The sequence below is a fragment of the Typopeltis vanoorti genome, chromosome 2, assembly GCF_054136105.1.
Source record: "Typopeltis vanoorti isolate ZY-2024b chromosome 2, IOZ_Tvanoo_1.0, whole genome shotgun sequence".
NCBI lineage: Eukaryota > Metazoa > Arthropoda > Arachnida > Uropygi > Thelyphonidae > Typopeltis > Typopeltis vanoorti.
The window spans coordinates 158001249-158026515 of record NC_143550.1 but is presented as its reverse complement, the minus strand read 5'-3'; the positions used below and the strand labels follow the sequence as shown (position 1 = coordinate 158026515).

General features: G+C 34.9%; 1 protein-coding gene across 1 annotated transcript in view; it reads right to left on the bottom strand.

Annotated features, from left to right (window-relative positions):
- The window catches only part of LOC150109564 (protein Obscurin-like), a 1271613-nt gene that overhangs the window by 832655 nt on the left and 413691 nt on the right, over window positions 1-25267 (bottom strand). The window contains exons 32-34 of the mRNA XM_090402667.1: window positions 19758-19872; window positions 11592-11770; window positions 4867-4981 (exon numbers count right to left, since the gene is read on the bottom strand). Of these exons, the coding sequence (XP_090258793.1) occupies window positions 4867-4981; window positions 11592-11770; window positions 19758-19872 (409 nt within the window). The remainder of the gene's footprint in view (window positions 1-4866; window positions 4982-11591; window positions 11771-19757; window positions 19873-25267) is intronic.

Genomic DNA, 25267 nt, shown 5'->3' with positions numbered 1-25267 from the left:
ACCAATCAAACTCCTAAGCTTGTCATACTTACCAGCCCGATAATTCCACATGTATCCTGTCTTAATTGTGAATTCCACTCCTTTAGCCACCTCCCAAGTCAAGATCCTATGATCACTCTCACCAATTGGAGGCAACGTGGTCATATTTGTTACAGCCAAATTCTCAGATGCATTTACTAGGTCAAGCACTCTCTGACCCCTAGTATTTTCCATTACATGCTGTCGCAGATAGTTATCCCTTAATAACTGCATAAAATCCAATTCCTTCCTCCCATGTGTCCTCTCCTCCTTCCAATCAATGTTAGTAGTTGAAATCTCTCATAATAATTACCCTCCTTCCACTCATTTCTGCTATTTGCTTATGCATACTATCTCCACCATCTATTCCATCACTTGGTCTATAGCACCCAATTGTATATTTTGTTCTGCTAGCCTCAATTCCACAACAAATAGCCTCAAACGTGCTCTTTTCTCTATCCTGTAGCCCAACTTCTATTCTCCTTGGCTGCAGCTCTTCAGCTATCATCAATAACACTCTTCCCCCATTTTATTCTCCCTGTCACTCCTGAACATACTATACCCTCACATTCAATCCCACTTGCTATATCATCTTCTGTCAGTCATGTTTCACTAATGCCAATAACCTGTGGCCTGGAAATGCCAACAAAGGCCAAAAATTCTTCCTTCTTGTTCCTAATACTTCTGGCATTAGTTTACATGAATTGCAGAAGCCCATTTATCCCATCCCTATTTTGATGCCTTATATTAACTATCCCATTCTGATTTGCTGTCCTTCGTACTCGCTCGAGCATATTACACACATTCATACACTCAACTGTCTCCCCGAAGTCTGCATATCTACTTCCCCCCTCCTTAATAACTCTAGTTTCCCTGATTCTGAACATCCATTTCCACACGTCATTCAACAACACCTTTTCAAGTCTCCGTACAACAAATCCATTCAAATGCAAACCATCCCTCTTATATAAATCCTTTTGCTCATCGAACTCACTCCACACGTCCACAAATTCCATACCACTCCTCCTGCATAATCTGTGCATAAAGTCATTAGCAATTATGGCCCTCCTTCTATACTCTTCACTGTCATACCACGGCAACAGACTCACCATCCTAACTCTCTCACTGTTCTCTTTTGCTACCTCAAGTAATTACTTCAAGTCCTCTCTCATAGCCATTTTGTCTCCTTTCAAATCATTCATTCCTGCTACTACTATCATTTTTTCACCTTCTGCTTTTGCATTCTAATTGACTCACTTACATCCTTAATGTTCGCACCAGGTTGGTACAATTTTGTCAAACTCTCATCTATCACACCTCTTACTAAAGAATCTCTGTACAATACTCGCTCTTTCATTTTGTTTACACTCACGATCATACTCTTATTTTTCTTATCATACTTTTGCTGTTTATTAGTTAGTACGCTTGGTTAACATTTTTGCAAATTCTCCAGCTGCCAATTCGCCCATGAGATAGATGCAATCTCACTCATTGCATCTATCTCATCATTTTTATTATCCGTTAAACCATTATTCGTTCTGTATTTGTACCGTCATTCTCACTTTCAATGCCGCTCTCACAGCTATCTGGTACTACCTTGCAAATATCACTGTTCATACCTCTCATATCACTATTTTCTATATTCAGACTTTCAACAATGATATCACTCTCACGACCTGAAACACACTTTAAATCCTCACTTTCCTCACACTTTCTGCACACATTCACTCCACTATCATTGTCTCATCAGACTCCAACCACTCTCCTCAAAGCATACATCTCACAAACTGTGCACTGAATAAACTCTTTTATATTAAAATTTTTGAACAGAGATGGCGATCTGGACGCCATTATTTCCCTTCTTATTGGTGCCATGTTTACGCTATCAATCGTATCTATCGAATTACTAATTGAAATAACTCAGAAAACACAAAAAAACACACAGACATGCTAAGATATGAAAAGTAAACAATACTACGTAAGATTTGAGCAAATTTACCAATTATTACTTAAAGTAATACTTATCTTTTCAAGAGAACTCTCACTACACACCATGTAGCCCTCTAGTAGACAAATTCATAGCAGCTACCAACAGTATATTTTGTCCTATTGATATCTATGATGTATGTTATAGCAGAAGTTGTTTCAGTATATTGCTTATAGTACTACTGCATAGAGGAAATGTATGAACAATTACAAGAACTAATTAAGGAAGAAAAAATAAAAGACTATATGATTATAATGGGAGATTGGAATGGAGTTGTAGAAGAAGAGGATGGGAGTGTAGTAGGAAGATACGGACTAGGTAATAGAAATGAGAGAGGGGAAAGGTTAGTGGAATTCTGTAAAGAAAATAAGCTAATAATTATGAATACTTGGTTTAAAAAATCTAAGAGAAGACTATACGCATGCAAAAAACCAGGAGATATGGTAAGTATCAAATTGATTACATTATAATAAAGCAAAGATACAAGAATAGTGTAAAAATTGCATGCACATATCCTGGAGCTGATATTTACTCTGACAAAAACCTACTATTCATAGAAATAAATGTGAAACTAAAGAAAATAAATGACGCTATGAAAAGGAAGGAACTTAGAGAAATTAAAAAATACCAAGGAATTTGGAAATAGATTGGAGAAAGAATTAGAGGAAATAAGTTTTGTCAAAACTGAATATCCGGAAAAGAAATAGGAACAAGTTAAGGAGAAAATAAAGAAGATTGCAGAAGAAGAAATTGGATATGTAAGAGCTAAAAGAATAAAAAAAAAAAACTAATGAGACGATTTCTCTAATGGAAGAAAGAAAGAAGAAAATGGAACAATAAAGACACCCCAGAAGGGAAAATGCAATATAGATCCCTAAATAACAAATTGAGAAGCAAAAAGAAGTAGAGAAGATTGGCTTAAAAAACAATGTGAAGAAATGAAAAATTATGAGAGAGTGGGAAGGTATGATCATTTATATGAAAATGCAAGAAGAATGAATCACAAGAGAAATGGAATTCAAGCTATAGGCATAGAAAATAAGAAGGCAGAAATCATAACTGAAGAAGATGAAATCCTAAGATTGGATGGAAGGAATACAATGAAGATCAATGACAAGGAAAATAGACCAAATGAGTTGCCATTAGAAAATATAAAGAAGGTAAATAAAGATAATTTAGGCCCAGAGATTTTGAAGAAGAAGTAGAAATGGCCATTAAAGAACTAAAATGTGGAAAGGCAGAAGGAATAGATGAAATACCTACAGAATTCCTGAAACAACTTCAGAAGAAAGGAACTGAAGAAATAACCAAAATAATAAATTTAATTTATAACAAAGGAGAACTACCAAAAGATGTTATGACCTTAATATTTATACCTATACCAAAGAAAAGTAATGCAGTGAACTGCAAGGATTTTAGAACAATAAGCCTCATTTCCTATACATCAAAAATACTTATGAGAATCTTAACACGAAGAATTGCATCTGAAGTGGAAGAATTTCTTGGAGAAGATCAGTTTGGTTTCAAGAAGGGTAGGGGAACAAGGGATGTGATTGGACTGTTAAGAATAGTAAGTGAAAGAAGTCTGGAAGTGAATAAAGAAGTTAATATCTGTTATATAGATTTTGAAAAAGCTTTTGACTTTGTAAAATGGAATAAGATGGTGGAAGGAATGGAAGATTGGTATAGATTAGAAAGACAGAAGGCTAATTATTTCACTATATATGGAACAAACTGCCATGGTGAGAGATATATATGGTACAACAGAACCAGGTATCATTGGATGAGGAGTAAGACAAGGCTGTTCTCTGTCACATCAATTTTGTTTAATTTGCATGTATTTTATTTAATTTTATTTATTTATTTTATTTATTGCATGTAATTTAATTCACATGTATTCTGAAGCAATGTTAAAAGAAGCACTGGAGAAGTCGGAAGAAGGTATAAAGATTGGAGGTAGACAGATATTTGCAATAAGATACGCAGATAACAAGGCATTATTATCAAATACTGAAGCAGGACTACAACATCTGTTGAACAGATTACTCGAATCCTGTATCAGTTATGGAATGAAAATTAACATCAGAAAAACAAAGGCAAGGAAAGAGGCAAATATGGATATCAGAATAAATGAGGAAAACTTTAATCAAGTAAAGACATTTAAATATCTAGGAAATGTTATTAACAGTGATGGAAGATGTAAAAGTGACATAAAAGCAAGAATAATGATGGGAAGAGATGCCTTTAATAGAAAATGGAATTTATTCAGAAGTAAAATGGATTGAAACCTAAAGAAAAGACTAATAAAACGTTATGTGTGGAGTGTTGCCCTCTATGCTGAAACTTGGACATTGAAGAAAGACGAAATTAAGATTTTGGAAAGCTTTGAGATGTGGATTTGGAGAAGGATGGAAAAAATCAAATGGACAGATAAAATAACTAATGAAGAGGGCTTAAAAAGAGTAGAAGAAGAAAGAAGTCTGTTAAGGAAGTTAAAAAGAAGCAAGGGAAACTGGATCAGACATATTCTGAGAGGGAAAAGAATCATCAGAGATGCCATTGAAGGAAAAATAGATGGAAAAAGACCCAGAGGAAGAGTAAGGAAAACAATGCTAGATGACATGCTGAATGGAGACAGGTACACAACCTTAAAACAGAAGGCTCAGAACAGAAGAGAGTGGAAGGAAAGTTTCTGCTACTAAAAGAAGAACCTGCTCAATTGCAGAATACTCAAGAAGAAGAAGACTAATGCATTATAGTATCCAGTATAGGTTTGCAAACTTGTCGTATGATATTTCACTCACAAAAAATAAAAATATTAACAATAAACAGCAGACCATTAATATTATTAAAAAACCAACCATTTAACTGATGGTATCGGGTTCCCTTTAATCTTGACATTAAAGCTGACATCTTGATTTTCAACACTTTCAGCATCCTTCATCCCTTGAATAAAACTAGGTGGAGATGTTGCATCTGAAAAATAAACAATGATAAATTTTGACAGTAAAATAGTCAATATGTCAATGAAATATTTACATGATTACATTCATATATTTTCAACGATTATCCAAATAAGCTATTAATAGTGAGCTCTGCAAATTTGGCCCTACAAGTTAGACAAGAAAACAGTTAAACTGTCATTTGTAATTAAATATGATTTAAGAATTTGGAGGGATTAGATTAAAACTAATCTGATTAACCCACAATATCTAAACAAATCTGTATTATTATTATTATTATTATTATTATTATTAATATTTGACCTCCATTGAGTCAGAGACTCATTGTGGGAGGTACACACTATTGCATACAATGCTCATCCAACTGCATCTTAAACTGATTTAAATGTGTCTACATCCACAACACACTCAGGCAATGCATTCCACTCACCAACCACCCTCCATGAAAAGAACGTGCTCCTCACTCCTCTGTTCACAACCTCCTTATACAGTTTTCAGCAATGGCCTCTTTTTCTACTCCCCTCTCACATTCAATGAAAAATCTCTTCCATGTCTATCCGATAACAACCCCTGACCAGCTTATATGTCTCACCCCTATCCCCCCCCCTCTTCCTCCTATTCATGAGGCTCTGCAACTTACATTCTCCCAATTTGTCCTTGCACTCCACATTCCAAAGACTACCTTTGTGAATCTTCTCTGGACCCTTACCAACATATCCTTGTCACTATGAAAACCCTGTGACCAAATCTGTGCATGATAATAAACAGCCCATATGAGGCTTGATCAAGGCCTTATACAATGGAATCATAACCTTGCTATTTCTGCATGTCAGGATCCTCTGCATCATTGCCATTATCCGATGTGAGGTATTCACAATTTATCTAATGTGGCCCCTGAATTTCAGGTTCTTGTCCACTATCATTCCCAGATCTCACATCTCTACTTCCTTTAAAGTTTCCCCACCAAGAACTGATAGTTCCGCTTACCTGCCCATTCATGCAATCTATTCAAGTCCTCTTGTAAGGCATTAACATCCGCTTGACTGTGCATTTTTGCATCAACTGCAAAGAGCTGGATATCACTAGTTAAACCCAACCCAATATCATTAACATACAAATTGAACAACGATGGCCCCAAAACTGATCCCTGCGGCACACCGCTGGTGACCTTTCTCTTTCAGGATATTGTACCCCATATAGAACTTTCTGTTACCTATCTGACAGCCAGTCACTGATCCAACACAGGTCTGTTATCCAATCCCATATGTTTCAATTTATTTAAGAGCTTGTCATGTGTCAGTCTTATCAAAAGGTTTTGCAAAATCTAAGTATATGCATCTCCCCTGTACGAGGTATTTGCCACATTGTTATAGTACATAAGTATGTTAGTGAAACATGATCTCCCCTTAACAAACCCATGCTGATAACACACAGAGAATGCTACTGTTATCAACCCATCTCTGTATCCTACTTCTCACCAATCTCTCCGGGACCTTCACAACAACTCCAGATATACAGACTGGCCTATAATTGGAAGCTACAGCCTTATCACCACATTTATGTAGTGGAACAATTTTACCCTCCTTCCACTCCCTTTGAACCTATGCAGTTGTAAGACTTTATTAAACAGGCATGCCAATTTCTTAAATATAAAGAGCAATAGGCTTCATTTCAACAATATAAACATTATTTAAATTAAGGGGATATTAAATCCCACATTGTTTTAAAACCGAATAAGAAACTCAAAGATTGGAATCAGAGAGTTTAATGCCGAATATAGTATAATAAACTATAAAAGTATCGGCGATTACTAGCGTGAGCTAATGCAAGTAGTCCTAGTACGTAGTACAAATTTCGGGCAACTTGCAGCAAAGGTGGTAAAGCTCTGATCGCTATTCTTGGTATTTTCCATAATGTAAAAACACATTTCCTAGGAAATGTATGCTGTTATTACATTATGGTGGGAGGTCACTTCAGGCCAGAAATTGTCAGGCTAGATTTTCTTTAAGACAAATGGTTGAAAAAAATATAAAACTTAAATGCAAATCCTTGCAATATAGCAAGGATTTGCATTTAAGTTTTATAACTCTGGAAAAGGCAAATGACAAGGTACCAAGAGGAAAGCTTTTCAAAATGCTACAGATATATATGGTGTAAATGGGACATTATATCAAGAAATGCATAAGGGAAGTCAGCAGTAAGAACTGAAGAAGGTAAAGGTAGATGGTTTGATGTTAAATCAGGTGTGTAACTAGGATGAACATGATCTACGCTGTTATTCATTATCTATGTGGAACACATTATGAAGAAAAGTGTATTAAATCTTTTATGAAAACTGGCAATGTTAATCTTAGCTCTTACTTTATGCAGATGATGTTATACTTCTGAATAAATCTAGTACAAGTCTGTAAGATCCCTTGACTAAATTGAATAACTGTTGTAATAAATATGGTATGAAAATCAACAATGAAAATAGGCAGAAACATTTAAAACATCAACTACATCCTGAATGGCAAACCTATAGCACAAGAAAAACATTTCAGCAATAGTGAAGGTAGCAACTTAAATATGGAAATAGACAACACAGTCAGTAGCAGGAAGTCAGTTGAATAAATTTATATGGAATAAGAATGAAATTAATCAAAACACTAAATCAGTTGTATTACAAGGCAGTGTTCAAACCAATTTTAACTTATGGATCTGAGAGATGGATTAGAAATAAAACACTTGACCAGAGACTAGAGACCACAGATATGAGAGTTCTAAGAAAAATTAGGGGAGTGAACAGATGAAAGAATCACATTAAAAATGAAGATATTAGAAAGGAACTTGACATTGTTAGCATTCAAGAATGTGTAAGCAGAGCTAATCTCAGATGATACATCACTTAAACAGAATGGGAGAGGAAAGATTAGCAAAATGAGTGTTCATTAACAGGATGGCAAGTAAAAGACCAAGATGTAAGTAGACTGATATAGTAAAATGTGCCTAAGAACACAGAAATATCAAATATGACAATGTTAGAATCTAGACAGATAACAGATTAATTTTTAGGAAAATTGTTTATCAGCAATAATGGTGTAACTTTTTCATGTAGTAACTTTCTCATAATATCCTGTATGCCTCTGAGGATGAAGAATCTGATGATGATGAAGTCCTGTTCAGTTTCCAATAGAATAACTTTCTGTTTGATGAAGTTCATTTTATGCAATGATGAAACATACTGTGTAATAACACTGTCTGTCTATTCATATGAAAAAGCACCATAGATAGAGTAAATTTTACTTGCTTAATTATATACAGTAAATTATATTCTTGTTTAATCCTTTATCCAAGTGTAAGCAAACAAAGTCTGGGATACCAAGATTGATTTCCAAACAAAGACTGGAATTTATACTTGGTATCTTCCTGGGTCTGGCTACAACTGATGAGATGATGCTGATAAAGTCACCAAAAGGAAATGTGGTTTGCTTATGACATACTAAGGCAATTGATGTGAGATTATCAACCTTTATACAAGTAGCCTAGTCATGAAGATAATTTGTGTGAAAACTTTGTTTGCTTAAAGTCAGATAAAGGATTAAACAAGAATATAATTTCTTGGTAAGTATAATTTACTTTGTAACTAAGTGAAAAAATTTCTGTAACTATCTCTGATCCACAGTATTTATAATAAGGTGATATTCTTTTTTACTACTTGCATATGAGAAATATATATGATTTCTACATTAATTAAATCTTTGTATCTTCATAGATCTGGCGGCCACATACTTTCTTGTTTTGGGGAAACCACCACCACCACTGAGTTTCCTGTCATGGTGTGATGAATTTAGTAATGATCTTTTAGGATCACTCAGTGAGTTTTAGTGTGATCTTGTGGATCACTCAGCATTTTTGGAGAGGTATACACCCGCACTTTAACAGTACCTCAATAAAGAACAAAACCAATCTGAGTAGTGATCCTCTCGTTATGCACCAGCCTCTCTATATATAAGTAGCCTAGTCAAGAAGATCTTCATGCTTCATGTGCAAACTTTCTTTACTTAATAAAGGATTAAATCATCATCATCCACAGGCCTTCATGGAGTCAAAGACTCATTGTGAAAGGTTCCCTGTCATACACACCTTATCATACTGTGCTTTAAATACATTCACATTCTCTGCAGCCACCACACTGTCAGGCAATGCATTGCAATTCACCACTCTCCATGCAAAAAACCTGTTTCTCACTCCTTTGCTCTCATCCTCCCTATAAAACTTCCAGTGATAACGTCTTGTTCTCCTCCCACAATTCTAAAAAAACCTCTTGAACATTAATCTAATGCGAATCCCTTACCAACTTCTATGTTTGTATCATATCATATAATCCCTCCTCCTATCCACTAGACTGTAAAAAATCTTCTCAACCTTTTTTTATACTCAATATTCCAGACATCAGAAACCACCTCTAGACCTTTCTGATACTTCTTATCCTCGTGATGACTTCTGTGTGTATTAGTTCGTACGTGGCCTAATCAAAGACCTCATACAACAGATTAATCATAACATCTTTACTTCTACATCTTTACTCCTACACATCACTGCCACAATTCTCACAATTTTAGCAATGTGTCCCTGAAATTTTAAAACCTTACACTTTGCAACACTGAATTGGTAGCACCACTCATGCACTTATAAAGTCTTCTTGCAAAGCTACTCTGCTCTACTTCTCATAGTTCTTCCCTACTCTGCATCATCTGTAAACAACTGAATATCACCATTCAAACCTTCTTGAATATCATTAACATACAGGTTAAACAGCAATGGCCATAAAACAGACTCTTGAGGCACAGCACTAGTGACTTTTCAGATCTAGGATATTGCTTTCCCCCCCATATACAACTTGCTGATACCTATCAGACAGCCAATCTCCAATCCGATGCACTAATCTAATATCCAACTTTATCCATACTAGTGTAACTATCAACTTATCACATGGCAATCTATCAAAAGACATTCTAAGTATACTACTGTGTATCCATCTCCTTTGTCCAATGCACCTGTCACCTTATTGTATTTTATTTTTATTTATTTTTTATTATTTTTTGTTTTTATTTATAAAATTAAACAAGAGTATACTTTCTTTGCAAGTATTGTTTACTTTGTAATGAAGTGAAAAAACTTTCTACATGAATAAAAGATACTATCATATAAATAAAGTATTTATTCATATGATAAAATATGATCAAATTCTATGTAGTGCTAGGAGAATAAATTACCTCTAAGCCTAACTACTTAATGCCAGAATAAATTTATTATTGCCAGGGAAGTTTCCAGGCCAGAACTAATCAAAATTAGCAAAAATGCAACATGAAGATTCTATTTTTCTCATTCATTTATTCTAACACAATTCTAAAGGTTTCCTTAAAAAAAAAAATAATAAACTAAAATAAAAATATATAATGATTTTAGTTAATAAAAAATAAACAAATAAAAAAAAACATGTCAGTGTCCCACATTTGACTTATTTTCTGAAATGTGAAAAGTATCCCAAAAAGGCTTAAGATGAATAAGTATCACTATATGAAAAGTCATGGCATTAATATGATTTTATTTATGTTTTGTTAACAAAGCATAAATTATTATTATTAGTAGTAGTAGTAGTATCTTAATTAGACCTCTATGGAGTCAAAAGACTCATAATATGGGATACCAAATTAGAAAACACAATGTTATTGATCTCTTCATTTAGCCTAGGTATCCTTGCATATTAATTCAAGAACAGTTTGTGATTAACTTACTCATCAACAGAGAGAAAAGGAAGTCCATTTTGGATACCATATTACAGAAGTTACAATGCAGTAAATGATATTTCCCAATATCTCTATAGTAGAATGAGATTTTCATTTATGATTATGAATTCACATTTGAGGAAACAGTTTGAAAATACTATCATGAAATTGTATTTACAGATAGCAAAGATAATAGCATAACTTTTGCTATCAATAAGCACCACAAAGCACATTGTTTATGAAACTCTCATGTCTTACCAATATGTATTTTTCAGTATCTTTTTGTACATCAAAAAAAAAAAAAAAACTCATGTCATATATACAAAGATACATATGTTAAAATCACCAGGATCCTATTCATTTCAACTCCTGAGAGTTGCTAATTATATCTGTTTAAGATGCCTAAAATATGTCTCCAATCAAGTGAAAAACAAACTAAGGTTTTTGTAGTATAAATTCAAGTTATTCATATACTCTGGCTTTATTTTTCAGAGATTATTTTAATATTAGGGTAAAACGTATTTTGTATTTCATTACCCCTTTAAAAATTACTTTCTTTTTATTAAAGAATAATGCCTACATAAAACAATCTGCTGCCAAAAAAGAACAGCTAATGTGAGAGAACTTTGAAAACACAGAGGCTGAAATATATTGACGCTACTACAGTATTCCTGTTTCAGAATGGTGCATAAAATCAATGAAATCCTGTTAAATCTTAATTAAAATTATTAGAAACTTTGGTTCCAAATGTACAACTATAATTTTGCAAATTAAATACTTCCTAATAATAATAATAATACAGGTTGTTTATAATTGGAGAAAACTGAGAAATTTAACTTGATTAAATTATACCTTTGATTTTCAGTTTTGCACTAGAGGATTCTTCACCAAATTCATTCTTAATCTTGCAAGAATAACTACCAGCATTTTCTTTAGTTGCCTTTTCAATGATGAGAGTAAATGAATTGGAATCTTCCTCTTTAACTTTAATATGCTTTCCATCAATAATCAGGTCTGCTCCATCTTTCTCCCTGTATCAGCAGATAGAGTTAAAATAAAGGTTATAAATCTAAACTGCTTAAAACTCTCTATTCTATTTAATTTTTATTATTATCATAATTCAAGTACCTCCAAGGAGTCATTAGACTCCTTGCAGAGAGGATTCAGTAATTCACACAGTGAACATCACATGCTGCCTTAGATTTATTTACTGACAGTGAACTCAGCATTCCTACAGCAACCCATTTATGAAGACCACATGTTTCTAAACATAAATAAATTTATTAAAATAAACAATATAACTTAGCAAGTTTCATAAGTCATTGAGTTTACATCACCAGGGGTTCAAGACTTGTATAAAAAAAAAAAGATGGTAGAGATTTCAGAACCTGAAACTTAGCAAAATATACATCAAGACTGGTAGCCTCACATATAGGAAAGATAGAATCACATATGAAGAATAGCCTACATTTTATTGAAAGTGTAAAGGATTTAAATACAGAACTGTTGGATGTTCTAGCTAGTTCAGATGTCGTCAGTCTGTTCACCAATGTCCCTAGGAATGTCATAATGGTTCTTCTATATTTGAATGGCCTAACTGCTGAACACAGTTAGGCCATTCAAATTAAACAGTGCACAAAAAACACATTCTTTACATTTCAGGATAAATAATGGAACAAACAGGAGGATTTACCATAGGATGTCTCTGTCCCTAGCAAATCTCTTTTGGAAAACTTTAAAAAGAATACTATTAAAAAATATTATGAAAAATCAAAAACTTGATTGCATTATATTGATGATATTTTCATTATTTGGTCAGGAACAACAGAAGACTTAAAGCAATTTAAAGATCATCGAAACAGCTTGGACCCAAACATAAAATTCACTCTTGAATTGGAAGATCACAAAAAATTACCATACCTTGACATCCTTCTCAAAGTATCTGAGGAAGAAAAAATATTGATCTTTTTGGTATACAGAAAACCAACCACCAACTGGAAGATTCTTACTTGCTACTTCCCACCACCATCCTTTACAAAAAGATAGACATGATAAAAAATCTCAGTCTTCTTCCATACAACCTAAAGCATGAACCTCAGATCTCTTGCCACTCGATTCACACTGCCTCTCAGGTCATTCGTGCTCACCATCACAACTATCTTATCCATCCTTTCACCCCACTTAATTTCCATAGTCACAATCGTTCCTCCAGACAAACACTCCTCTAGCATTCTATCTTGCACACCACAGTTCACCAAGTTTCCATACATTACATCTCTTACCACTCTGTTTTTGTTCACTTGCACCCCTCATCCTCTCCTTCTCCTTTAACACTTTCTTTCTTTCTTTGTTCTCCCACTACTTAACTGCCATCATGTCATCTCTCCATCCCTGACTCCTGCACCGTCTCGCCTTTCTCTCATTCCCTCTCTTTTATTGGTTCTCCTATTCTTTCCACTTCTATCATTCCCATGCAGGCCCCACTTCCTCTTTTTCTTCTTCACCAAGTACAATGGACTACAACTCAAAGAAATGTAATTTCCTGCAGATCTCAAAATTCTTCACAAAAAATAGTTAAAAAAAACTATAAAAAAACAAAAAAAATCCAACCATAAAAAACATCAAAAATCCAACCAAAAAATCATGAAAAAAAAAAAATCCACTCACTCCTATTCTGATTTACTTTGCATTCATTGTTTCCAGTCACCTAATCTCTTCTTTCATGTTCTCAACTTGTTCTTGATACATTTCACTTCTTTCAGTGCATCTCTCTCTCGCTCTCTCTCTCTCTCTCTCTCTCTCTGCAAGCTACCTGTTCTTGCTCAGCATTCATCCTAGCAATCAACACTATCACTATCTTTAATAACTTCATGATGTTTCATACTACACTCTTTTTTTTATATTTTCATATTCTGTTCATTTTCCCCACCCTCGATCATACTACTCATCTCTCTCTCGGTCAGTATTCACCCATTTCTGATGTAATGCTAATTTCTAAATCACAAAGTTCTTCCCATTTTCTACATTTTCCCCAGACATGCACTCCTTAATCTCTTACCTGCCACATTTCTAACTGCTGGGATGTGTACATGCCACAATCACTGCATACCACAAAGGTAATTGTGAATCCCAATGGTGAATAAGTTTAACGCGAGATATGATAGCTATTGTGTGAATCATGGTTAGTGTGGGTCTTCTATAATGAGTCTTTTGACTCCATGGAGATACCCATAATAATAATAATAATAAATTGGCTTTTCTTCTAAAACTTGCTTCTCTATCAAGTTGAAAGAAATGCCAAAGCATTTTCTGTTAGCAATGATCTAACACTAACTATCCATCTATGTAGAATACCAAATAATCTGCATAATTTACCAACACTGTGGATTTTTTTCTTAATTGGCACTCTTTCTAATTTGGCAGATGTCAACTCTTTTCTTGATAATTCAGACCACATCCCTATCCATGTTTCATTTTCAATGGAATATCCTTCACACAATCATTCTCAATCTTATGTTCTTTGGTACCATAGTGTTGCCAAATGGGATGACCTCCATGATTTCCACTGCTTGACTCATTTGCCTGATTACTGTTTTTTTCCTACCAATCTAAACTCCTCTTCAACTAAACAACAATCAGTAATGCTGTAAGGAGGGACTTATTCCTCCCATTCCAACTATATGATAAATATCACATATTGCAAAAATTGACAAAATAACTCAAAGGATTACTTGGATGATCAAAAAAAAAGCAGTAAAAAGTAAAGATAGGGAGGATATTACATCTCTCTTTATACGGCTATGACTCAGCCACATCTTAACTACTGTGCACAGATTTGGTCATCTAGGTTTCATGGGTTATAGTAGTAGTGGGAAAGATGCAGAGATAAGTAACCCAAGCTGGTTGACAGGTCTATGTCACCTACCTGCATTTTACAAAGCTATCATGCCCCTTATAGAGTACTTTATTTCTATCCACCCATTCCTGAATTATACCTTTAACCACCTTTTCAGAAATGGGTAACAAATCAGGTACCACAGACACTATGGTCGGTAAATTGCTACTTCTGTCTTTTAGAACCACCTTTATCTAATGAAACTATCTTATCCTCTTTCCACTTCCTTAGAACCTTGCCAGAGCTGAGGCTTAGATTAAACAACTTCATTACATTTACTGCCAGTTCACCTGCACATTCTCGTACATATGAGCTGACATATCACCAAGACCTGCTGTATTCACATTGATATTTTTCAATATATTGAGAACCTCCAGTTCATCTACCTCAATGTCCACATCAGTCTCTATCACATTAATAACTGCAAAGTCTTCACCTGGATGATACTCCCTTGCTAAGTGATCACTGAGAAACTCAAGTATATCTTCTGCTTCTGTCAATTACCTACTATCAGCACTGAGTAAGGCTATCCTTTCATGATCATTCTTTCTCTTACTTGCTACATAGCAAAAAAATTCTATTGATCTACTTTGGCATGCAAAGAATTTTTTTTCATAATCTGATTCAACCTTCTTTACCATACTAGTACTTCTTCTGAGCTTTATGCTGCTCATGAGCATGCTGACCCTTTTTGTTTATCTTCCATCAACAATGCTTTCTTTTTTTGCAGCTCCTGCTCGATATTATTATTATTAGGTGTCACCTCCAGGGAGTTCAAGGACTCATTGAGGGGGAAGTACCTACTCTACAACCCTGTTTCCACCACTCAATCTACTGCAACTACCATCATAATCTACACCAATGCCATCTACCGGCCACCACTAGTATTTTCACAGATAATCACAAACATCCATGCCCAGAGTGCGATTTGAACCTGCAGCCTTTTGGCTAGAGAGCAGATACACTAAACACTTGGCCAACCAGGACAGCATATTCTGTCTAATTGCTAATCAGATTATTTTCCTGACCTTGGGTAAAGAGTCTGAAACTGCCTATCTCAAACAATCTCTGACCACTTCCTGTGTACTACTGACATTCATTTCTTGTAGCTTCTTATGCCACAGCATTGCTCCAAGCTACCACCTAAGTTTGTCATAATCACTAGCTTTATAGTTATGTATAAACCTTTTTTTTTTACTCATTTTTTTTGGCATCAGAAGATCTGTCTAGTTGTAGACAGATCTTCTGATGCTATTACCAGATCCAAAACTCCTAAATCTCTAGGACCCCCCCCCCTATGCCATCCTATTTCAGGTAATTATCACTTAGTAACTGCATGAATTCCATTTCCATCTTACCATGTGCCCTTTCCTCCCTCCAATCTACATCTGCACAGTTGAAGTCTTCCATGAAAATTGCTTAGCCAGTACTGGTACTTATCTACTGATGCACAGCATCCACGTTCTCCTCTGGACCCCAGCAACCAACAATACATTTTGTCCAACTGGTCTTGATCTCACAACAAACAGATCAGCTTCAAATGAATCATATTTGATTGTATGTCTTCCTCAGGCATACAATCCTCCTTAACTTATATTTTTGTTGGCTGAAGTTCTTCAGCCATTATCAGTGATAGTGATATCCCACCCCCTCCCTCCCTCCTGCTCAAAATAGCAGCCAAAGCTTCCTCATTCAACAAGTTTAATATTGGATTTTAGTGTAATTTCAGTGCAAGAAATGTGAGTGAGATGTTGAAAATAGGAAATGAAGTGATGAATCTTAATGATGTAAAGAGTGATGTGTTGTAGAGAATATATTGGAAGGAGTGAATGATAGCAGAGAAAATATGAATGGGAGTATGATAGAAGTGGTTGAAGGTAATGCCATTGATGAGTTCGCAGCTAAGAGAAAAACAGCATGCATCAGCAGAGGTCTTCATAACATGAAACGTGAGCTCAAATAACTGGAGAAACATGTACCATGTTGCACAGCAGGAGGGAGAATGAATAGGAACACCATGACAGGGGCAAAGATGGTCACAGATTTATCACAGAATCAAGATTTTATGATAAGAGATGTATTATTGGGAATGCGATGAAAGCATGTTTCCCAGGTACAAAAATCAAGGATGCTAGTGAAACTGTTAGTTTTAATGGGGAGAAGTGAAAGAGCTGATTGTTTTGGCAGGCACAAACAACTTAAAAGGAGAGAAATATGCAATGAAAGAAGCTATGAAAGAGTTGCAGGAAAAAGTGAAAAAGAAGAGTGAGAAAGTAAAGATTGTGAGTCAGCTGGCATGATATAACAGGACTGAATTGAGAAGACAGACCATACTAGCTAATGAGTCATGAGAAGATTGTACAGGAGGAGTGGTGTGCAATTTAGAGATGTACAGAGTGAATCTTATTGATGAAAGGACCTGAATGTGCCTGATAGTCTGCATTTGAATGGTTTTGAAATTAGATGTTTAGAAGTGTTATTCAGTGAGAGGTTGGAATGCAAAATCAGAGAAACTAGAGGTATTAGGGAGGATACAATCTAGTATAAGTCCAGCTTCATAGGTTTAGAATCTGAATTAATTCATAATTACATCATGAAAATATAAATGTTGATCCAAGGGATGTTGAAATGTATGTATATAAATGTTGGAAGCATCAGAAATAAAGGGGAGTAGTTTTTGGAATTGGTCAATTTGACTTGGTCAAAAATTATTAGCATTGGTGAGACCTGGTTGAGAGAATATGATATAGTTAAGGGGTCAAATGTAAGGGTATTGTATTTTTAGGAAGAATAAGGGGAATAGGACAGGAGAAGAACTTCAACAACCAGCAAAAATAGAAGTTAAGAAGGATTTTAAGTTTGAGAAGAGTGTAATGTCTTTTCATTTGAGGATATTTGGTGCAAGATAGAGGACAACATGCAAAATATATTACTGGTTGCTGCTATAGGCTAGGATGTGTACAGAAATATGCAGGTACTATGCATCTGCAGCAGGGTAGCACAATGAGTGTAGGCTAAGCAATTATTATGGAGGACTTCAACTATGAGAAAAGAGACAGATAAAGAAAGCATGTGGAACAATGGAAATAGAAGTTAAACAGTTACCAATGTATAATTACCTGAAACAGCATGTGAAGGATGAAACCAGAGATTTGAAAGTGCTGGATCTGGTGAAGCATCAGAAGAAGTATCCATAACTACAACAGCTACTCTACCTCCAACTGGAGAAAGTGACATTATGTGGTCTTGTTTGGAATTTTATCAAATGTATAGAATTCATAGACAAGAAATTTATATGGAGCTACAAAACCACCAGCTACAAGGAAAGAATGTAAATAGCGTATAAGAAATAGTCAGAGGCTGTTTCACGGAAGCAGTATCAGAATGCACACCTATGGTCAGATGGTCAGGAAGTTAAAGGAAGTAGGAGTAATATGGATGACTAGCAATATAAAGTGGGTGCTGCAAAAAAAAAAAAAAAAAAGAAAGAAAATTTTGTAGAAGGAATATAAAGAAAAAGGTGATCAGTACATGAGCAATACAAAGCAAAGAAAAGGTTACTAGTATTGTAAAGAAGGCTAAATCAGATTATGAGATGAAATTAGCAAAACAAGCCAAAGAAAATTCTAAACACATTTTTTCTTTTTTTTTGCTGTAGCAAGTGAGGAAAGAATTATTATAGAAGGATAACTTTAATCAATGCCAATGGTATGAAAGGGACAGAAAAAAAAATAGTTCAGCATTACATTACAAATATCTCCATCTGGATGATCACTTTGTATCATCCAGATGGAGATATTTAGTGGCATCAGTAGAACTGCAGAATTGCTGATGTCCCCACAGAGAGTGATGTGAGAATTAAGGTAGATGAACTGGAGATGCTCAGTATAGCAAACAATATCAGTGTGAATGCAGTGAGATTAGATGGCATACCAACCCATGTGCTATGAGAATCTCAAGAGAAATGGTATTGCCTCTGACAAAGTTGTTAAATTTAAGTCTCAGCTCTCACAAGGTTCCAAAAGAGTGGAAAAGAGAAAGACTGCTCCATTACATAAATGCAGCTCCAAGACAGAAATGCAATTACAGTTTAGTTGGTATCTCAGGAGTGATGAATAAAGCAATGAAAAAGTTGGTTAAAGGCAGAATTCAGGAATGGATGGATAGTAAAAAGATTCTCTAAGTAGCAGCATGACTTCATAAAAGGTGGATCTTGCATTAGTAATTTACTCACATTTTATAATAGAGTGATAGTTAGATAAGAAAAATGAGAACATAAATGAGAAGAGTAAAACATGCCATGGTACACTGTTTGACTTTTCAAAAGCATTTGATGAATACAGCATAGAAAACTAAGTTGGAGCAAATGAGAATGGACACGTAGTTGGTTGCTTGGACAGAAGAGTGAGTGACAGACCAATCAGTAGTATATTATGGGATGGAGGCTCTGTACTAGAACTGCTAGTATTCAATTCAATTTTTATATGGATGATATAGGAAATGATTTAAAAGGAGGATGGGGGAAGATTTTTAGTTGTTTGCTGATAATATAAAACTAGGAAGAGCAATAGTTGATAAAGGTGATATAGACATTTGCAGGATGTTTTAAATAAATTGGTAGTGGGAGAATAATAGTGGTTATAATTTAATTGTTATAAAATGTATGATTATGCACTTCAGGATGAAAACATTACAAAAAGTGTATTACACTGATCGCATTTGTGGACAAGTGAAAATGAATATCTGTTCAATGTTAGTAAATATAAAGTTATGCTCATTGGTGTGTTGAGATCTCCAATACTGTATTATATTGGTGAGGTGATTTTAGAAGAAACTGAACAGGCTAGGAATCTTAGAGTATTGATAGGAAGCCAAAGTTCAAGGGTCATATAGCAAAGATTGACAACACATACCATAGAATAATAGCAATGACAAAACTACACTGACTTGTAAGAATAAGGAAATCATTTTGCCCCTTCATAAGGTTTGATATGACCTGAAATGGTCATACTTGCAGTCATCAGATTTTCAGATTTGCAGTCATAAAAAAAAAAAAAAAAAAAATCTTTTTTCCCCCTTATGTACTGATATTAGAAAACTAACTATGTTATTAATAAACCCACCATTTCACTGATGGCTTTGGGTTTCCTTTAATCTTCACAGTAAAACTGACATCTTGATTTTCAACACTCTCAACATCTTTCATTCCTTCAACAAAACCAGGTGGAGAAGTTGCATCTGAAAATAAAGCAGCATAGTGATTGACTGAATATTAATAAGCATAAAAATAAACTTTTCTATAATAAAAACTTTATATTTTAAATATGGCATGTCTTAATAAATAGACAAGCAAAACCTTCCTTCTCAAATGATGTGTAAAAATATAAAAATATGTGTATAACCCTTTTAATTCAACATGAATTCAAAGGGCTGAATGTGAAATTAGTTGTGCACTGTAATTGCAGATATGTCATTAGTACAATTTCAACCTGCTCTCATTAAAAAATGTTTTACTGAAGTTTATACAAAGGATAGAACAAGATAATAGGACAAGTAGCCACACCTAGAAGATGCACAAGAGAACATTCAGCACAGGAATTAGATACAAGTTTTTTTTTGCATGGAGAGTGGTAGGTGCATAGAATGCATTGCCTGAGATGGTGAACATGCTTTAAGTGTAGTATGAGAGACTTTGTGACATTAAGATCACCTGTTAATGATTCTTGACTCTCGTGAAAGTCCTATAATAATATTATTATTAATCTCACAGAACATTATATGACAAACTCTTCTAAACATATAGTGGGGAGTTTAAAGTAGTTCAAATAAACACTTCAAACAAATGCAGTAAATCAGCAAGCAATCAAAACCTATAATGTAAGTAGAAGAAATGCAATGCAGGATTTGATAATACTATAACTTTTGGGAATAAAGGCATTAGAAGATTTATTTTATTTTAATTATTTAAAAGCTATAGTAAGAAGAATATACTTAACTTACCTAGGATGTGCTGGATAACTACTCTTAAAAATGGCATTTAATTATAATCTCATAACCTGAAACAGGAATATTCTTCCTCTGATGTGAAAAGTTTCACAATTCAATGTCATTTTTATGAAATAGTTATCCAGCACATCCTGGGTAAGTTAAGCATATTCTTCATTTGTTATGCACCACTTAAGTATTATAATATAGGGCCAAAAAAAACTCTCTGTGATGGCTAATAAATCTATATAATACATCATGAAGATGTGCATGGTAATATGCACATCTAAATACACACCTAAATACAAAAGCATTTTATCCAATTGTATTATTTTAAAGGGAAAGAAATATCCCATATAGATATTTTTCATTCCACATTCTATTTGATGAGAGCATTCAGCATTTAAGTGTCTTAACATTTTTCTTTCTTTATTTTATTTTATTTTTTATTATTTCTTTGTAAATACTTGCAAAAGGTTGGTAACCTGCAATCATCATCATCATTAGTGACTTTAACAGGCACTTAAGCACCAACAGCCTTCCAAGTATCATTGGACTTCTCAACTGTAATATAAGGATAAGGCTGTTCTTGTCTGTAAATTGTGCATGTTCTACTGGCCGGTTTGTCTGTTTTGAGGGACGAAAAACCCAAGTTTCCAGGTGATAAAATCCTCCACCTCCATATGAGTCTGGCTAACTCACCTTTAGTCGAAAGAGACCAGATAAAGGTTCCTCATGAACAGGAATCAAACCCAGGTCTTACCGACCAAAGGGCTTCGTCTATACCGACTGAGCTACAGAGGCTCAGTAACCTGCATTACCCTTAGTATTATGAATAGGCTAAGGGTTAAATAAGCTAGGAATACCACACTAGAGATTAAACCAATTACTTTTTCAAACCATTTTGGTCTCCAATTAGCAAAGTGGTGATCTCACCAGGTGATGAAAATCATCTACCACCCAAAGAAATTTACAGAAAAAAAACCTACAATCTTATGTATATCAAATATGAAAAGGTATATAAATGAAGACTGTTCAAATGTTAACTTTATAAAACATGATCTTTGTGGCATTTCAGAGGAAGTTGTTCATCTCCAACCCCTGATTCCTCTACATAGGTTATAGTAAATCTATCATCATCCCATATATCCAATGCATCTCTAAAAAGGTTATATTAAAATCCTAAAAAAAAGCAATCTGGAGATTTTTAAACACACAAGAAATCAGCATCTTGTATACACTCTTCTAAAGACCAGCTACAGCCTATGTATTTGCCTGGAATCTGCCAAGTATCCTGCAGCTGCAAACCTTCATACTGTGGCCAAACAGGCAGGGCAGCCAACCTCAGGATCTCAGAGAAATGAGGCTAGATCTGATACCACTGCTGAGGTTGCTCATGCCTTGGATAACTGCTACAGAATCTACTGGAAAAAGCACTCTATTTCCCTAATGTAAATATGAGAGAATATTTCTTGAATTTGCCCCTACCCTCACAAACTATCCCAACCTCAACAAATATGGTTCCATTAAACTGCTTTTCATCTGGGAAACTCTCATCCACAGACAACCAGCCCAACAGCCATGAATACTCAAATAAGTTCACTAAGTGCTGCCATTTAGTACCATAGGCCTTCTGGTATTTTTCCAGTTCTATCTCACATTTTCATATAGTGTCTGCATGCACATATCTGTATCAGTATATTGCTCCCCTGATGATGCCAATGAATGTTTGCTTGGAGAGTTGTGAATGAGTGGAATGGGTTGCCAGTTGTGTGCTTTGTCTGTTAATGGGCTCAAGGAGGAGTATAACAGATTATGTGGATAAATTGGGTCTCCTGCAATGAGTCTTTGAGGCACCTGTACAATAATAATAAATATATCTAATAATTAAATCTATTTTATCTTCTATGTTGTAATCTCCCGAAACAACACAGTGATTAACAACTAACATATAAAACTTAAACACACAGAACTTTTGTGGAAGCTTGGGAAATAAAGCAGAAATATAAAAATAATCAAAGTGGGTTAATTTTCTTTCACTTCTATTTCCAAGATATCATCAAGAAAATCAGTTAATTAACAAACAGGCAGTGTGTACACAGCCTGTTCGTAACCAGGTGACAACTGGTTGTAGCCTGTTGTGGTGTACACAGGCACTGCAACATTCATAGTAGTACTTCATGGTATAAACGCACCAGAGGAATAAAAAAAAAAATAATAATAAAATAAATAATTTATTCAGTTGGATTTCAAACAAACATCTTCAGAGAACAACCATATGCTTGTTAAAGAACAAACATTCAACTAGATAGTTGCAAAAACTATTAAAATTACAAATGAAAAAAAGGAATCCTATCATTACATCCTCTAGGCCAGATAAAAGGTTGTTAATTTATTTAAGTCAAGCTACATATGGAAGTTAAAAGAGTGTTTCACAGTCTGCCAATTCTAAAATGTTTCATATTCTGATGATTCCAGGAATATTCTCTCTTTCTCTCTCAAACATTTTAGAATTAGTATCTACCAGTCATGATTTGCCATACTGATGATTGTGAATGTAGTTTTTTTTTTTTTTATGTTCTTTAAAGCAAATATTCACAGAGGATCTATTAGTCTGTACAAAGTAGGACAAAGTAGGAAAATGCAAGCAGCTGAAGCTAGCCCTTTGAAGAACTGATAAGAGTTGGATTTGTGACTTAAAACATCATAGAAAAATTTTATTTATGAATAACTATCTTTCCAAAGATACTCGATATAAGGAAGGGAATAACTTTGTGATTGATTTTGAGTGTAAAGATGAATAGGGAGGGGAATGTATTATTTTCTATTCATTATTATTATTATTATTATTATGGGCAACTCCAAGGAGTCCTTAGATTCATTGAGGGAGGCCCTAAACATCATGTCAAGAACAATCCAACATTTGTGCAGTATCTATCATACTTTGCTTTGAACTCATTCACAGTTATGGAACCCAAAACAATCTCTTCTACTCATTTACTCCAAGCAAACAGCCTAGTTCTAATATCCTTGCTAACTACACTCTTACTCAGTTTCCATGGATGGCCCCTAGTTCTCCCACCAACACACCTATTCTGAAAACTTTTCTCTGAATTAATCTTGTAAAAACCCCTCTTCCACCTATCAACCAGTTTCTGTAACCGACAAATCTTCAACCTGTTCTCGTAAGGTTCATTCCATAGACCTGATACCATTTTGGTCACTCGCTTCTGGATCCTCTATACCTCCTCATCATCACAAAGAAACCCCTGGCACCCAGATCTGCATGCAGTAGTCAAGATGGCTCAATAAAGAGGTATAATAACCTGCTTGTCTCTGCTCATCAATGTATTCTTCAGTAACCAAGTGATCGAATGAGCTGCTTTAGCCACTTTTGCTATGTGCTCCCTAAACTTTAACTCCCTATCCACTAACACTCTCAAGTCTCTGCCTTTGTAAATTTCCTGGAGTACAGTTCCACCAATGTGGCATACAGCTGGTAATCTTTTCATCCCAAACTGCATAACTTACACTTTGCTATATTAAACTGACATCCATTCTCCTTTGTTCAGTCTGTCAATCTATCCAAATCATCCTGAAAAATTTTGACATCACTTGTATTAACTACTGCTCTACCCAACTTTGCATTATTGGCAATTAACTGAACAGTTTCTCTCAGATTCTTTCCTATATTGTTAATGAACAAATTCAACAGTAGTGATCCAAGAACCGAACCTTTTGACACACCACTAGTTCACGGGCCTTCTTTTGGACTCTACTCCTGAATAAACTACTCTCTGATATTTCTCAATCAACCACCCTCCTATCAATCTCACCAACTCTATATCCATCCCCATGTGCTGCAGTTTACTGATTAGAATTCCAAGTGGTATCCTGTCAAAGGCCTTTGTCAAGTTCCACAGTATCACTGTAAACCTATTACCTTTATCCAACTTAGCTGTCACTGTATTATAAAATGTGAGCAAGTTACTGAGGCATGACCTATCCTTCACCAACCCATGCTGCCCCCCCCCATACATTATCTCATATCCATTCCTGTATTTCGCTCTCTAACAACTTCTCCAGTGCTTTGACAACAACTCCTGATATGATCAGTTGGTAATTTGCTACATCAGTTTTGGAGCCTCCTTTATGCAATGAAACTATTTTCCCCTCTTTCCATCCACTCAGGACTAATCCAGAGCTGAGACTTATATTGAACAATATGGTTAAGGATATTGAACAATATGGTTAAGGAAATTGAACAATTTCCTTGCTATTTCACATAAAACTCGAGCTGGTATGCCATCCAATCCCACAGCTGTGTTCAATTAAGGTTCTGTAACATGCTATGCTCGTCCATTTCATTTACCTCAGTTCCCGTATAAGCCTATGGCTCTCTCATTCCTGCAATATGACCACTTGGATGATATACTCTTGCAAAATTTTCACTTGGTAATTCTACTATTTCAACTGTTTCAGTTACCTTCCAACCATCAACATTCCTTAAAATCATTCTGCCATATACATTTTTTCTTTTAGTTGCAGCATATCAAAGAACTGTTTGGGATTCTCTTTACCCTGCACTGCTAACTTCCTTTCATAATCTGCTTTTGTCTTTCTTACTACAGTATTACCCTTATGGCCT